The 15884-nt window shown below is 44.3% G+C and overlaps 1 protein-coding gene across 1 annotated transcript in view; it reads right to left on the minus strand.

Annotated features, from left to right (window-relative positions):
- Positions 1-3258: 3258 nt before the first annotated feature.
- Positions 3259-15884, minus strand: part of LOC147889203 (chaperone protein dnaJ GFA2, mitochondrial-like) — a 58890-nt gene continuing 46264 nt past the window's right edge. Inside the window, exons 16-20 of the mRNA XM_087391633.1 lie at positions 4851-4907; positions 4521-4569; positions 4249-4312; positions 3879-4044; positions 3259-3713 (exon numbers count right to left, since the gene is read on the minus strand). Coding sequence (XP_087247759.1) covers positions 3954-4044; positions 4249-4312; positions 4521-4569; positions 4851-4907 — 261 coding nt within the window. The 3' untranslated portion in view covers positions 3259-3713; positions 3879-3953. The remainder of the gene's footprint in view (positions 3714-3878; positions 4045-4248; positions 4313-4520; positions 4570-4850; positions 4908-15884) is intronic.

Below are 15884 nucleotides of genomic sequence, written 5' to 3' on the forward strand. Positions count from 1 at the left end.
AAGGACAAAGATGGATGTTAAGACAGCTTTCTTGCATAGGGATCTGCATGATAAAATTTACATGGTACATTCAGAAGACTTTGAAGAAAAGGACGAAGAACATTTGGTTAGCAAGCTGAAAAAGTCTCTATAGCCTTAAGCAAGCGCCTGGAGAATGGTATCAGAAGTTTGATGCTTTCATTCGGTCCCAGGGTTTCAAAAGAAGTGAGATTGATCACTGCCTCTACACTAAAAGGGCTAAGGATAATAGCCTGATACTCCTGGCATTTTATGTAGATGATATGCTATTGGCTAGCAAGACACTTATGAGCTGGATGCATCGAAAGCCAAGTTGCATGAGACCTTTGACATGAAAGATTTGGAATCTGCAGGTCATATTCTTGGTATGCGCATCACGCGTGATCGGAGTAGGAAACTCCTTTGGTTTTCACAGAACAAGTATGTTACAAAAGTATTGCAGCGTTTCAATATGGAGGGAGGGACGCTGTAAGTACTCCATTGCCTTCATATGTGAAACTAAGTCAGACACATAGTCCCAAATCAGATGAGGAGAGGGTCATGATGGCCAAGGTTCCTTATGCATTAGCAGTTGAGAGTCTTATGTATGCTTTGATAGCTACTAGACCGGACATTACATTTGCAGTGGGAGTTGTTAGCCAATATATGGCTAATCGAGAAAAGAGGCATTGGGAGGCACTTAAGTGCCTCATGAGGTACAAGATACAAAGATTCAAACTATGCAGGGCATGTGAATAGCAGGAGATCCACTTCTAGTTATGTGTTCACCTTTGCAGGTGGTGCAGTGTCGTGGATGTCTCGCGCACAGAAGTGCGTTGCTTTATCTACCATAGAGACCGAGTATGTTGCAGCCACAGAGGGTTGCAAGGAGGCGAAATGGCTTAATCAACTAGTGGGAGATTTGGGGATTCATACAGATGTACCGACATTGCATAGTGATTCCATGAGTGCTATTCACCTAGCACGGAATCCGGTCTTTCATGCAAAGACCAATCACTTTGAGGCCAGATACCATTTCATTAGGGAGGTACTTAAGGAGAGCACATGGAGCTTGTCAAGGTTCATACAGCTGATAACCCTGCAGATATGTTGACGAAGAGTCTACCTAGACAGCGATTTGAGTATTGTCATGTATTGATGGGCATTGGATAGTATGCTCAGTGGTTGTTTTCCCTTAGAGGCACATTGGCCTTTACGTGGGAGGTTGTGGGGATTAAAGGCCACTATGCCTTAATTCCGATTATGTGCAATACTCAACACACACACACACACATACATACACACACACACACATATATATATATGGATGACATAGAAGATTAGGGTGTTCTGCACCCACCAAAATTTGTGTGGCTCTCTTTTGGCTCTCCCTATCTCTCACCCTCTTCCGTTCCGCTTCCATTGAGAGTACTCTCACAGCGCTTCTCCTAAGGTCATAGAGGACCAAAGTAGGAGAGTGTGCCTGCAAGCATGTTAACGTGTGCATTTCAATGTGCACCAATATGTGCATGTTCATATGTACTAGGGACTATCTTAATCACGATGAGAAGGGATAACGCCTCCTCTCCCCCCGCTTCCCCTTTTGTCCTCTTCCTGATTAGCTGGTAGACAACCAACATTCATAGGAACATTATATCAATACAGAAGTAACCCTTTTGATAAGTGGAGTTGCATGCACTAGAGCCTATACACACGCAAAGTAAGCTTACCAATCCTCTTGAGCCATGTAGAGCGATAGCATAACTCACCAGTTTTTCCAAACTACTGACATGAATCACTAGGCAACAACTCCAATGCCTTCATGGCAAGGAGGGCCTAATGCACATTGACCCCCAAGACCTCTTGGACACCACTAGCTTCCATCCGACTATTCCAAGTAGAGGAGTCCCTACCCTAATAGCGAGCACACATGAGGAGAGACCCAAAAAACCGCACAACAAGTTTTAGACAAATTCCCCCACATTATAACAACATGATGAGCTTGATCAGGAGAGGCACCATGTACCTAGCTAGGTGTGGTAAAGTGCAAAGACAGCCTGCCCACCACCCTAGGCACGCAATCCCCTGCCGCCAGCCACACCTAGATAGGTGCATGCTGCCTCCTGTGCAGAAGATGTTAAATGATATTTCCACAAGGGTAAATGTCCAAAAAGTTGTGATATTTAGGACCAGTTCCCTCGGTGGTGTCGTAACTCAAGGCTCAATGCACACAATGAGATGCTTGAGGCCTTAATAATGGCCCTTCCAATGCAGGGATGCCCAAGAGAAGATGGCCTCTCCAACCTTCTTCCAATGGCATCTGAAAACTAGTCAGCACCCCACTTCCCCTATGCTTTCTAGAGGTCTTTGATTCAAGACTGATACTCTCCTCTATATCATGTGACAGGTATGCCTCATTCCCAAAGGGGAAGACAGAGCCTACACTTGATTGTGGAGACTAATCACCCTCTCAGAGAACCTACAAGAACCTATGGTCTTGAGTCTACGCATGCATCCGTCTCCCCAGCATCACATACATGTGCATGCACACAGATTTGTTTGAGAGCGAAGCATCCTAGAAAACATATTCAGCTTTTGGGAGTAATCAATCTGGACAAAAGTCTCGGCTTCTTGTAATCCTCCTCCTGGATTTCAAGTCAAAGATTGGACCTTCCGAATGGGTACCATGGAGATTAGGTTTATCTCGGTGGATCGGGGGGTCTCAGACCTTAATGGAGGCAGCTCTTGCTAGTTGCTCATTGAAAGCCACACAAGGGAGACCTTCTCACTCACAACTTGAGTGTGGCAACAATGCTAGCTAGTCCCCCATTTTGTTTCTTTTCTATTGCTGCGGTCTTGGAAGTTTTTCTAAGATCACAGAGGGCAGGTCTCTTTGGGATACGCCTCCCAATGTCACAGGACTAAATGGATTCAAAATTTGCAGACCATGCTGCCCTTTTCAGGTGCCTGATTCAATTGGCATGAGTCAATGGGCTTCTACACTGATATAGAGTGCTCTCTCAATGGAGGCAAGACCCTGGGCTTTTGGTGCATTCCTGGAATGCAGACTGCATGCTATCTAGGGTCACACCACCTCAGCTGCACAATAGGTCGAAACGTCTAGTATCACAACTTATCAAGCTACCTCACAACACCTTGAAGCATGAGATTGGGTGAAGATACTCAACCATTAATGGGAGAAATAGAAGAAACAGTATATCCTTGCAAGAGTAATCCTTCAAAGCTTATACTGATGGACCTATCATCAAAGAACTATTCTCAGACAGCATATCATCGCACTTCAAATCAGCTCCTCAAAGTATTATTCATACAGGATCTGATCTCTTCTGTACTGTTAGTAATTGCAGTAATGTTTTACAAGTCATGAAGGTATCAATACTAGATTTGCACTTCCCCAATTGGTAGCATCTGCTTTGCATTATGAGATTTACGTCCCAGTGAATGACATCCATCATAAATTTTCGACTGCTGTAACAAGCCATCTCCAGTAAATTTTGAGGGCTCGCAGCAGTAAGCAATGGAAAAAGGTAAAGCATAGTGCCAGGGCGGTGTCAAACATGTATCAATTAAAATATTTGGAGCTCAGCAAAGATCACAATTCTTTGTCTTGTTTGTGTCCCTACTATTGCCGTCAAACGTCTCTCCCCCTATTCCGTAAATTCCACATCAATTTGAATGTAAGCAAGAATTTGTTCCTGCAAAACGAATACCATTAGTTAATATAAAAACAGATATCAATACATGAGCTCTATGAATTTGAACACCAGAGAACCTGAAACGGTTTTTCACGAGCCAAATTTTACATATTCTCAGAACCAATGTATCAATGGACAACTCTTTGTAGAGGCTAGAGAACATACAGAGGATTTAAACGACTGTCTTAAATGGTCTTTAGTATGGCGAGATCATAGGAAAACTGATTCTCCCCAATGAGCCTATCCACTACCAGTTGCAGCAGAGTTTTCAGCCTCACTCTCCTCTTTTGCAAATTCTTCGATAATCAATCGCTGCCGTCGAGTCAGTTTCCTACATCATAGAATATAATTTGTTATGTTCCTGACTGTGGCCTTGAAAAATAAAATAAGATCAGCATGCTTTATTTGGTTTCCCAGAATACATCCAAGATGAAAGAACTCTGTTTTTCAGGGGACTGAATTATGTACACATAGTTGAAAACTTCAGTCCCTAGGAGACTTGCCAACAAATGCAGTCTTTAAACAATGAGCTTACATGGGCATCTGTACACGAATGTTGACCAGTTGATCACCAGTAACCTTACTCGGAATTCTTATTCCTGTACCCCAAAAAAAATGAAAGAAGAAAAACAAGAAAGAAACATTGAGTTGTAAAGCTGGAAGGAGACCTAGCTGGGTTTTGGCACCTGATATCACATACATTAGGCCTCTAAAAAGTTACATAAACTTACATGAGAAGGTAGGGCTGCTTTTTCAAATGTCACTACACAGTCTCCAAAGCAGGGATTACAACAAAAAATAGCATACCTTTTCCCCTCAAACAAAGTTTTTGGCCAGGCTGTGTTCCTGGACGGACCTGCAATAGATAATCCAATCATTGAGGATGTCTCCAAAATCAATACAATCCTGTTAAGGCATTCAAATCTGTAAACAGCTATTCCAATTTTAGTTCACGGGTCCACATAGCACATGAATACTGAATGGACGTCTTTCAATCAACTTGTATGCAATCAGCTTCTATCATTCAAAAGAGCACTATCTTGGCATTTGCCAAAGCTCAAGTATTCAAACTAACAATGCACATGAACAGTACTGTTACGTGAAGAGTGCCCTGAATGGTGGCATAAGATGGTGTACCTTCAGCACAGCATGTCCATTCAGAGTTGGCACTTGAATTGTTCCACCAAGAATAGCCTGCACCCAAGAACTCAATTCATCTTACATTCACTGCATCTTTCACAAGTTGTGATAATGCATTCAAATGGTACACTGACAGACCAAATGCCTAACTTGGAGCCACCAACAAAGCAGTCTGAAAACTTCAAACACCCGTGCCAAATCCCAAAAGCGAAAGAACATTAATGAGGAACCAAACAGGCTCACACATACGTTACAAGCCCCATTAAAATGTAAAAACTGTCCAAAAAGAACAAAGGTTCAAACATTGGCTTCATCTCTGACTCAACTTCCTTTGCAGGTCCATAGACTCACACAAAATTAATCCATTCGCTTGCTCAACCAAGCTACCCAAAGAAGATGAATGGCCTTACAAATTACCTGTCCAGGCTTTCTCATCCAGACACATGAAAAGGTTCATTGAATCTAATTATATTTGCCAGTTATTGTACCATGGACTGATAGAACCAGAATGTCCCCTTTGCCCCACCTTTCTGTAACTATGGGGAAAAGACGGGTCCTTCCTGTGGAGCACCTAGGGGAGGAAAGATTCTATTACACATAAAACAGTGTAAGATGAAGATCAAATAAGATAGCGAAATATATTGCTCCAAAAGGCACTAAAGGAAACTACAATGCTGGAAAAAGCAAGGCCGGAAGGGGCAATTCCAAAACAGAAAAGTATTCTCTGCTGAAGCATGGCGGCTGTGGCTTCAAGTTTGCAGTTTGGCCCACCTCGGGAAGTGGCGGACTGTTTGGCAAACTGTATGCTGTGCACAACCGTCGCGATCTGCACAGTGGGCATTAGTGCGACTATGCCATAGAGGGCCATGATTCGTGGCGGATTTTGAAGTGTGGTTACTTTGTCAGGTGGCGGCCACTCTGCACTGGCAGCAGGTTGTCCTGCTTGAGTTGGCGTGGACTTTGAGACTAGGGCGGCTTTGGTTTGTTGCATCGTGCATTTGTTTCGCGTCACTCTCTCTGGTTATGGGCTGGTCTTTGCTTTAACTAAGATCACCTTTCAAGGAGCTTAGCCCACAGGGGGTGTTGGATATGGGCTAACCCCCTTGGGTGCCCCCTTATGTGTGGATTAATTGGCTAATTGGAATATGGTATATGGGCTCATTGCTGACACGTGGCATTGTGGCATTTCAATCCCATAGGCATTGTGGGGGGATTCAATGCCTTCCGTATACATGGTGGATAGACCTCTCTCTCTCATCCTCTCGGGACTTTTTGGGAGGGGAGAGAGACTTGCGTGGCTATGGGACGGCGAGTGGGAGTCGGGACCCCCCGCACCCGGCACTCCCCAACTGGACAGGTGGTGTTACGCTCTAGCCGAGGTAGCATGACCTCGGAAGAATCAGTCGACATTTCCCTTAAAGGATCTATGTTTGTAATATATCTGTTTGTGCTTCATGTAAATGATCGGGAGGGAATTAATGTCAAGGTCCTAGGTGAGGGTTGATAGCACCAGACTAGGTGGATCTAAGGCTAAGGGCCTAATGCAAGAAATGTGCCTAGGGGCAAAGGAAATTAAAGCTTCCCAAGTGAGGGGTGAAATGTTGCATTAGGAAGGCCCTATGATGATGACATGTGGCATCTAGATCCATCTAGGGAGATGGGGCTTGTTGGAGTTAGTGAGAGATGGAGAATGGACTGTTCACGTATGTTTCTGATCTGATTTTCTCCGTCAGCTCTCACGCTTCAGCAAGATTGGCTGGGTGGAACAAATTTGGTGCTACTCCCGTGATCTGCCGGTAGTTAGAAGATAGTGGTTGACATTTGGTATCAGAGCAAAGGCTAGGTGAGAGAGAGGATCTGGGTGACGGAACGTGAAGCGTATAGTTGCTCGTTGGTAGGGGACGAAAGACCAGAGCTTGAGAGCAACGAGATTTTGCACAGGGGACAAACGAGCTCCTGTGAAAGCTGCCTGAGGATCATCGATAACCGGAGGTGCGCCTTTGATACGGGTTTGGGCTGCGTTTTCTGTGCTCGTTGGTCGAGAATTCGCAGGCCCTCCGAGATGGGCGATCCATAAAATGTCGTCGAAACCTTCTCGGCATCCGTCAAAGTTGATTTGGAGACCATCCCGGGGACATCGCTGACGTGCAACGCAGGAAGCCTTTATGTGGGAGAGTCTTTCAACCATTCAAAACAGAACTGTTACGATCTTCCAGTCGGCTACCGCAATCCTCATCCTCCACGATGCGAGCATGTTGAGCGGCTTGCGTGTTGTTCCTCGTGACACGGCTATACAGCTCATCAATTCTTCCACGGGCTGACCTGACGAAACACAGAGAAAGGTGATCAGAGAGCTTCGCGTGACGCCAAACGGAGGAAGAGGGTTGGGCTCGTGACCTCCATGCGACGGGCTGATCTGAAGCGGTCAGGTACAAAGCCTACGTGGACTGTTCGTGGGTTTGGACGTGGTCATGGAATAGCCCGTGAGCAAGGTGTTGGCGCTGCCCTTCGTTTCTAAAGATTCGTGAATTGGGACGAAACCAGAGAACAGGTTTCGATCAGAGAGCAGGCTTCGGGGACTCGAATTGCGTGGAGCTTCCAGGGAGCATCAATTTTTCCTTCATTATAAAATTTCAGTTTTTAGTGTGCAGCTTGTTATTTCTGTACAGCAGAGTTTACAGTTTACTATGCCTGTGCATATGCCTGTGTGCTTCAGTCAGAGTTAGTTTGCAGGAATTTCCCTAGTATAGGGAAAAGCGGGATTTTGATATATGCCTGTGTCAAATGCCTAGTTAGTGTGAATCTGGGATTGCACGTATTCCCTAGTATAGGGAATTGTGTCAGAATGTCAGTATACTGAATTTTGTCAGTTTGTAAAGGCAGTGTTTTAGAAAACACTTCTTACCTCCTGACGAAGCATCCCGAGCTTGGGATCAATATAGAAACCTTCGTCAGAGAAATTTATCAGTGGCAGAGTACACTGACAAATTTCGAGAGAGCGTAATGAAGGTTGATGAACCCCTGTCTCAATCAATCCAAGTGAAGGATTTCATATTTGAATTGAATGATCGGATTAAAATGGAAGTTCGGGCTAAGTATGCGAACACGTTAGATGATGCAATAGCCATAGCCCTGAACTATGAAGATGCCAAGGGCAGCAAACCAAGTGGGTTTGCGCAGGTCGGAACCCAGTATGGGTACCAGAAGAAATCTGGGTTCAAGAAGAGGTGGATTAATAAAGGGAGTGGTTCTCAGCCTAGTGGTCAAGCCAAGCAGGCGAAACGAGCTGAAACTCCTAAATCAAGTACCACCATTAGAGTGAAAAGGAAAGTAACCCCAATGGCAGCCCGGGCTTGGTCTAAGTCTCCCTTAAACCCAGAACAAAGAGAAAAAGCGAGGAGAGAAGGCTTGTGTTTTGGTTGCCTTCAGCCTCATTAGTGGAAGGATTGTCCACGGAATAAAGATCGTCGGATGGCTGAGATGGTGGTCTCAGAATGCGACGTGGAAATGGAGGGAAGTCCCAAAGCGGAAGAGATGCAGATTCAGCTAGCGGGATCTTCTCAGAGGTCAGTACCTTGTTTGTTATGTGTGTCTGTTGCTAAGCTAGTAACGAGTGCACCTGATAACATCCTATCTAAGCCTGCAGCAACGGGGTATACAGCCTTTAATGATACGGAGTTAATTAAGAAGAAAGGGCAAGTGGCCAATCATGATGTCATTGTGCTGTTTGACTCGGCGTCAACGCACAATGTGATTAACTCCAAACTCGTGAAGAGGCTGAAATTAAAGACTAATCCATCTGACTATGCGTATACAGTCAGGATGGCAGATGGAAGTTCAACTGAAGTATGGGACCAAAGGGTTACCCAGTTGGAGCTTCGTATTCAGGACTATGTTGAGAAGCTTGATTTTGAAATGACTAAGCTTGCTCATGCAGATATAGCCCTGGGTATGGCGTGGCATTCTAGGAAGAATCCAGCCATTGATTGGAAAAAGCACGTATATCAATTCAAGATGAATGATGTGCTTTATGTCTTGCGAGGTGAAAAAAGATGTACCTCAGGGACCGTTGGTTTCCGTGATGGAAATCCGAAAAGCTCAAGAAGAGTTTTTATTCCTTTGTACGACATTGGTAGAGCCGGTTGATGATTCGTCGGCTAGCACTGATGTTGCGCAAAGTGGTGAGATGGCCAAGCTGGCTAATCTTATAACAGAGGAGTTCTCTAAATGTTTTAGGGATGAACTACCTTATGGGTTACCTCCAGAGTGGAATGTTCAGCATAAGATTGAACTGATCCCGGGGGCAGAACCTGTAAATAGACCTCCCTATAGAATGAGTTTTACTGAAGAGGCGGAGGTGCGTAGACAACTGGAAGAATACCTCAAGTTGGGGCAGATTCAACCAAGTTTCTCACCTTTTGCTTCGCCAGTGATATTAAAGAAGAAAAAGGATGATACGTTTCGCCTCTGTATAGATTACAGAGCATTGAATAATATCACTGTTAAGCACAGGTATCCGATGGCTCGGATTGATGATTTGCTAGATGCATTACATGGAGCCGTGATTTTCAGCAAGATAGATCTTAAGTGTCGCTACCATCAAATCCGGATTAGAGCCGCTTTCAGAAGCAGGTTTGGTCATTATGAGTTTTTGGTAATGCCCTTCGGACTTACCAATGCTCCAGCGACCTTCGTCATGCTTATGAACGATTTACTACGTCCGTATATCGGAAAGTTCGTAGTACATTTTATTGACGATATCCTGATATTCAGTAAAAGTATTACTGAGCATCGTGAACACTTAAGGATAGTGTTCAGTACTTTGAGGAAAGCCAGTCTTTATGTGAATAAGAAGAAAACTATACTATGTATGGTTAGGCTTGAATATTTAGGGTTCATAATTACTCCACAGGGGGTAGAAATGGATCCGAAGAAAGTGGCTGCGATACTAACTTGGCCAATCCCTCAGAGTCTGACCGCGTTGCGATCATTCTTGGGATTTGTCCAGTTTTATAGAAGGCATATCAAAGGATATTCCGGAATAGTATCGCCATTGACTGATCTGACCTCAGATAAAGTACCTTTTATTTGGGGACAGAATCAACAAGAAAGTTTTAACACCATAAAACAAGCTGTGGTCACAGGACCGGTGTTAAAAATAGTTGATCCCCAGAAACCGTTGTTCCTAGAAACCGATGCAAGTGGCATTGCGGTAGGAGCAGTCCTCCTTCAAGAGGGAAGGCCAGTAGCCTTTGAAAGCAAGAAGCTTTCTCCCTCTCAAAGGAATTGGCCAACTCATGAATTGGAGTTGTATGCTGTTATCCATGCTTTGAAAACATGGAGGCATTATTTGTATGGTTCAGAGTTTTATGTGGATGTAGATCATGATACTCTGAAACATTTTTGTAAACAGCCTGACTTGAGGGGCCGCCAAGCTAGGTGGGCAGAGCTCATGCAGGAGTTTAATCTAACGATTCGGTACCGAAGAGGAAAAGACAATAAGGTTGCTGATGCGTTGTCTCGCATTATGCACAACTTGAGTTTCACGGTATTAGAGAGTGCTCTAATGACCGAGATAAGAGAAACTCAAAAGGTGGACGAGTTTGTCCAGAGCTTGTGGCCTAAGGCTCATGTGTTAAAACCCGGGGAAAGTGAAAAGGATGACCTGGCATCCAGAAAAGGCCAAACTTACGCAAGATATACCATAAGGGATGGTATGCTAGTTAGAAATGGCAAGGTTGTAGTACCTAGTCAGAATGATCTCAAGCAGAGAGTCATTCGACAGTGCCATGATAGGCCGTGTGCGGGACATCCAGGAGTCGAGAAGACATATGATCTCGTGAAGCGAGATTTCTTTTGGCCAAAGATGAAAAAGCATATTCATGGATATGTGACACGATGTTTCTCGTGTCAAGTAAGCAAGGCCGAGCGGGTGAAGCCACCCGGACTTTTACAGCCCTTGGAGATACCACTAAGTAAGTGGGAGAGCATTTCCATGGACTTTATTGTAGGGCTGCCTACGACACAAGGAGGGTATGATTCTATCCTTGTGGTGGGCTCACTTCATTCCGACTAGAGAGTCTGTTAGTGCCCCGCAAGTGGCGGATTTATTTATTAGACATATATTTCGTCTGCATGGATTGCCTAGATCCATAGTGTCAGACAGAGATGTCAGATTTACCGGTCATTTTTGGACAGCGGTATTTGAGACACTAAGGACTGAGTTGGGAATGAGTAGTGGGGATCATCTTGAAACGGATGGTCAAACGGAGAGAGTCAACCAGACTTTAGAGGATATGCTGAGGGCATATGTGTCATTGAGGCAACATACATGGGACAAGTGGTTGCCATTGTTAGAGTTTGCCTACAATGATAGAAAGCATTCCTCTACAGGGTTCAGCCCGTTTGAGCTGAACTATGGTTATAGACCAGCGAATCCAACTATAGTTAGTTACCTCAGAAAGTGCCTAGTGCCGCGAACTTTGTGGTTCAGATGCGGGAGATGCTAGCACTTGCGAGAGCTAACATCCGCCAGGCTATGGATAGAGCCAAGGTCTATGCGGATGAAAACAGGTCTATAAGAGTATTTAAGAAAGGAGAAAAAGTTTTTCTCAAAGCTCCTTCGCACTCGAAGTCGTTAACTTCAGGAGAGTGTGCTAAGTTATCACCTCGATACTGTGGGCCGTGGTTAATTCTAAAGAGAATAGGCAAGGTAGCCTATAAATTAGAATTGCCACAGGGGTGTACGGTGCACCCGGTTTTTCATGTTTCGCGCTTAAAGAAATTTTTACATACAGGTGACTCACTAATCGAAGGTGTGGTTTTGTTTCAAGAGAGAGAGGATAATGCAAGGCGCAAACCAACAAGAATCTTGGACCGAGGAACAATGCAAATACGAAATCGGAAGATACCCATAGTGTTGGTTGCATGGCATGGTCAGCCTCTATCCGAAGCTACCTGGGAATCCGTATACCAGTTGCGGAGAGTGTTCCCAGACTTTATCATCGAGGACGCTGATGTCTAAAGAGGGAAGGAATGTTACGCTCTAGCCGAGGTAGCATGACCTCGGAAGAATCAGTCGACATTTCCCTTAAAGGATCTATGTTTGTAATATATCTGTTTGTGCTTCATGTAAATGATCGGGAGGGAATTAATGTCAAGGTCCTAGGTGAGGGTTGATAGCACCAGACTAGGTGGATCTAAGGCTAAGGGCCTAATGCAAGAAATGTGCCTAGGGGCAAAGGAAATTAAAGCTTCCCAAGTGAGGGGTGAAATGTTGCATTAGGAAGGCCCTATGATGATGACATGTGGCATCTAGATCCATCTAGGGAGATGGGGCTTGTTGGAGTTAGTGAGAGATGGAGAATGGACTATTCACGTATGTTTCTGATATGTTTCTGATCTGATTTTCTCCGCCAGCTCTCACGCGTCAGCAAGATTGGCTAGGTGGAACATATTTGGTGCTACTCCCGTGATCTGCCGGTAGTTAGAAGATAGTGGTTGACAGGTGGCGCCTTTTGCACCTTTACAATATGGACCAATAGGAAGACCACCATTCACTACTAGCCAAAAAAGTATAATTTGGCGAGAACCTTGTGTGGTACTTACTGCTCAAGCCAATGCCTCTCATTTGATGGGGTCAATGGGGGTGGTATCATAGTTAAAAGGGCATAGGAATGGGGAGGGGAACAAGAAAAGGACGAAGGAATGGGAATGCGCGGGATAAAAAATGGGGACGACAACAGGACACATTGAGTGGATGCGAAACAACTTGGAGAAAATTGAGAATGAAAAAGAAACCACCACTATTATGTTACATGAATGTATATACTAGAGTTGTTGCAAATCACTAGAGTTGTCACGATTGTATATAATAGAGTTGTCACATACAAATCATTGAATTTTGAATATCAATAATTAGCTTTTGAGAGTCTAGTGCTAGGTTCCAAGTAACCAAGTTACAAAACCTTAACAAATATAAACACGTCAGAATTAAAAACATTGAAGGCCAATCCAACTTAACATGGGGAATGCCCCCAAGGCGCCATAACACATTTCATTGTAGCTATGGGTGGTAAAGGACACCTACAAATCACCTCATCTAAATGGGATACCTCCTTAAGGGGTGGCCTTCCCATAGCCAGAGCCATCAATAGTCGTACTCATCTTAGGTTGGACAAGGATTGATGGTCCAAGCCACCACTTGCCCGACCTCCCAAATCTTTGACCCTAAATGAATCAAAGATGTGACCCTCTACAAAGGGCCTCCCTAGAATCTCTAATGCCGAAGGTGGACGAGGGCTTGTAACATAGATTCCCACCATTTTCCATCTCTAGTAGTATGCAAAGCAACAAAGCAGTAGTGTCACTGGCATCTTGGAGAACTATCCCGTTTATATTGCCTCGATGGACAAAACAATTCTTATCTTGAAGAATTGTCCCATCCTTCCCATACTACAGCCGTGATTGATCGTTATTCATCTCTATCTAGACAAGGATTGATGGCCATTGCCTCAATGGAGGGGGAGTTCTCTTCTTATGAACTGTCCCATCCTTTCCATACTAGAGCCGTCATAGGTCATACTCATCTCTGGCTGGACAAGGACTGATGGCCCACCAATTTCCTGACCTCACAAAACTTTGATCTTCTAAACGAAACACGTAACCCTCTCCACAACCTAGCTTCTAACTGAAGGGCCTTCCTAGAATCTCTAATGTAGAAGATGGACAAGGGCTTGTAGCATACCGTCCCATCATCTATCCATCTATAGTGGTATAAAAGGTAACAAACCCGTAGAGGCACTCCCATCTTGGAGAACTGTCTTGTCCATAGTGTCTCTATGGGGTCTGCACCTACTTGTCTCAGGCCCCGTCATGCTATTGTGCCCAATCAACCTAATTTGTAGCCCCTAGGATGATCCCCCTCCAAATTTTGTACCTCAAGGTGCCAAATGAGTGCTCGATCACCTCTCGACCTTGTGGTCTAGTGTGACCTATAAAAAGGTTCTTCACACCCACATCAATCTCTTCATCATTGGGATCCCTTCCCACTTAAGAGAGGCCTCTATGAAGATCCATTTGTGAAAGGATTGCCAAGTCCTCCCTCCTTGTCCTCAAGGTTTTCCTAAGCCCACAATATGATTTGTCCAAGAGGACTCTATCTCCATCTCTAGGTTAATAAGCCTAGGTCCTTCCTCCAACTAAGAGAGTATGCTCGTCTACCAAGCCAACCAAGTAGCCATCACATCTTACCAAAGGACCTTCTTGACAAGTCACTAAATTTCTCCGATGCACTGTGAAAGCACTAACAAGATGCAATGTACCAGGTTGTAGCAAATAGAAACTATCCACGAACCAACACTCTCCTTGTGAGGGAAATCTTGCTGCTTTGCTAAGCTCTAGTACAAATTTTGTAATGAATGCTTTCTAGGATAGGGCTATCTCTTTCTTATCTAAGATCCTAGACCCCCAGACAAATCCAATTAGATGCTCATTGCGGGCCACACAAAGAAGGCCTTCTTGTTTTTGTGATGAGTTTGATAGGGTTGTAGGTCTACTTGGAATGCGTATAAGGAGTTTGTGGAAGGGTTATTGTGTGGCATCAATTGCTTGTTCCGAATGGCACAAGTCAGTCAACTTTCTCATAGAGATAGAGAGCTATCTCACTTGGGAAGAGACTATAGATTTCACATGGAGTCTGGGTTGGTAACGCTTTCGACGTCTCCAAGATCTCCTCATATGTGAAGTGAGCCTCTAGTCGTCAAAGCATCGTCGGGTAATTGCAATAAGAACCTAGGCCTAGCCTCCTCTAGAGCAACCTCTCTTGGGAGAGAGGCAAGTTTATCTTGGAAAAACTGGCTATAGACAAAAGTAGTCATCTCTAAAATGTCATGCAATTATGTGCATCCCGTTTCATCCCAGAGCCTCTACATCTGAATGCCTATTTAATAATACACATGGTCTAAAAAGAAAACCACGTATCTCCCTATTGTGTCCATGACACACAAGAGGAGTGAAGGAATGAGTACTTGGCACAACGAACCTCCATTGCATGTGACTATGGTCTAGGCCCCTCATAATCGTCCCACCAACAAAGGGAAGTATGATTGTTGCTCTCTAAGACTCTCAACAAAGGCGTAATCCCTCCTCAATGCTTGCTCCTTACCAAGTGCCTACTCCTTGCAAGTTGCATTGCTCCTCTGAATAGCCATAGATGTCCACTATACCCAGCCATTTTGGAAAAGAAAGATGGGGGGCAGCTCTGGGTCTACATCTGATTGATGGTCTTCTTGAGATCCTTCTCTTGAAAGGAGTCCAGAAACCTCATAAGCCTTTAGCACGCACAACTGCTCAAGAAGAGCTATGTGGAGTATGGTCTAACATTGTGGTCCATCGAACAATCTCAATGCAACCAACAAAGTACATAGTCTAGTCATCGATGTAAGACCAACCCAACACCTCACATACGATTCATTTCCTAAGACAGCCTTGCACAATGTAACACCTTTCTTTTGTGTAGTTCTAGGTCCTAACAAGAGGTTCATTTAGATGGAGTCATACACAATCAATGCTGAGACTTCTCTACTCTACAAAGGTTGCAGTTCCACCTCTTAAGCCTCCTCCATTGCTTAAAAAAATTGTTATCATGACTGCATTCCACCACTTATAGTCCTTATAATTTCTTTCTTGGGCATGTTGGTCTTGGGTGGGAGTAGTAGCTGCATCACATTCAGCATCCATACTTGAATGAGAGGAGTGAAAAGAGAGCTTGGACAATAACCTGTTGACACTTGATTTCGCACGATGAGCTATAGCCTGCAAGGCCAAGCAAGCAATTTTTTATGTTAATACTAAATTCAATGTTGGAGCAAGTGATAAGGTTATGAGTTGCAAAACGACGGACAACTTATAAGGCTCCGGAGAGTGGTACAACATCAGTCAAATGACATTAAAGAACAATTTAGTATCTACAACCGAATGCTTAAAGCGAGTTACTTACAGCAAGAGCTTGCAAGGTTGTAGGCTGTAGTC

This window comes from Dipteris shenzhenensis, chromosome 20, assembly GCF_047967505.1.
Source record: "Dipteris shenzhenensis isolate YYH24624 ecotype China chromosome 20, Dip_SZ_1.0, whole genome shotgun sequence".
NCBI classification, from domain to species: domain Eukaryota; kingdom Viridiplantae; phylum Streptophyta; class Polypodiopsida; order Gleicheniales; family Dipteridaceae; genus Dipteris; species Dipteris shenzhenensis.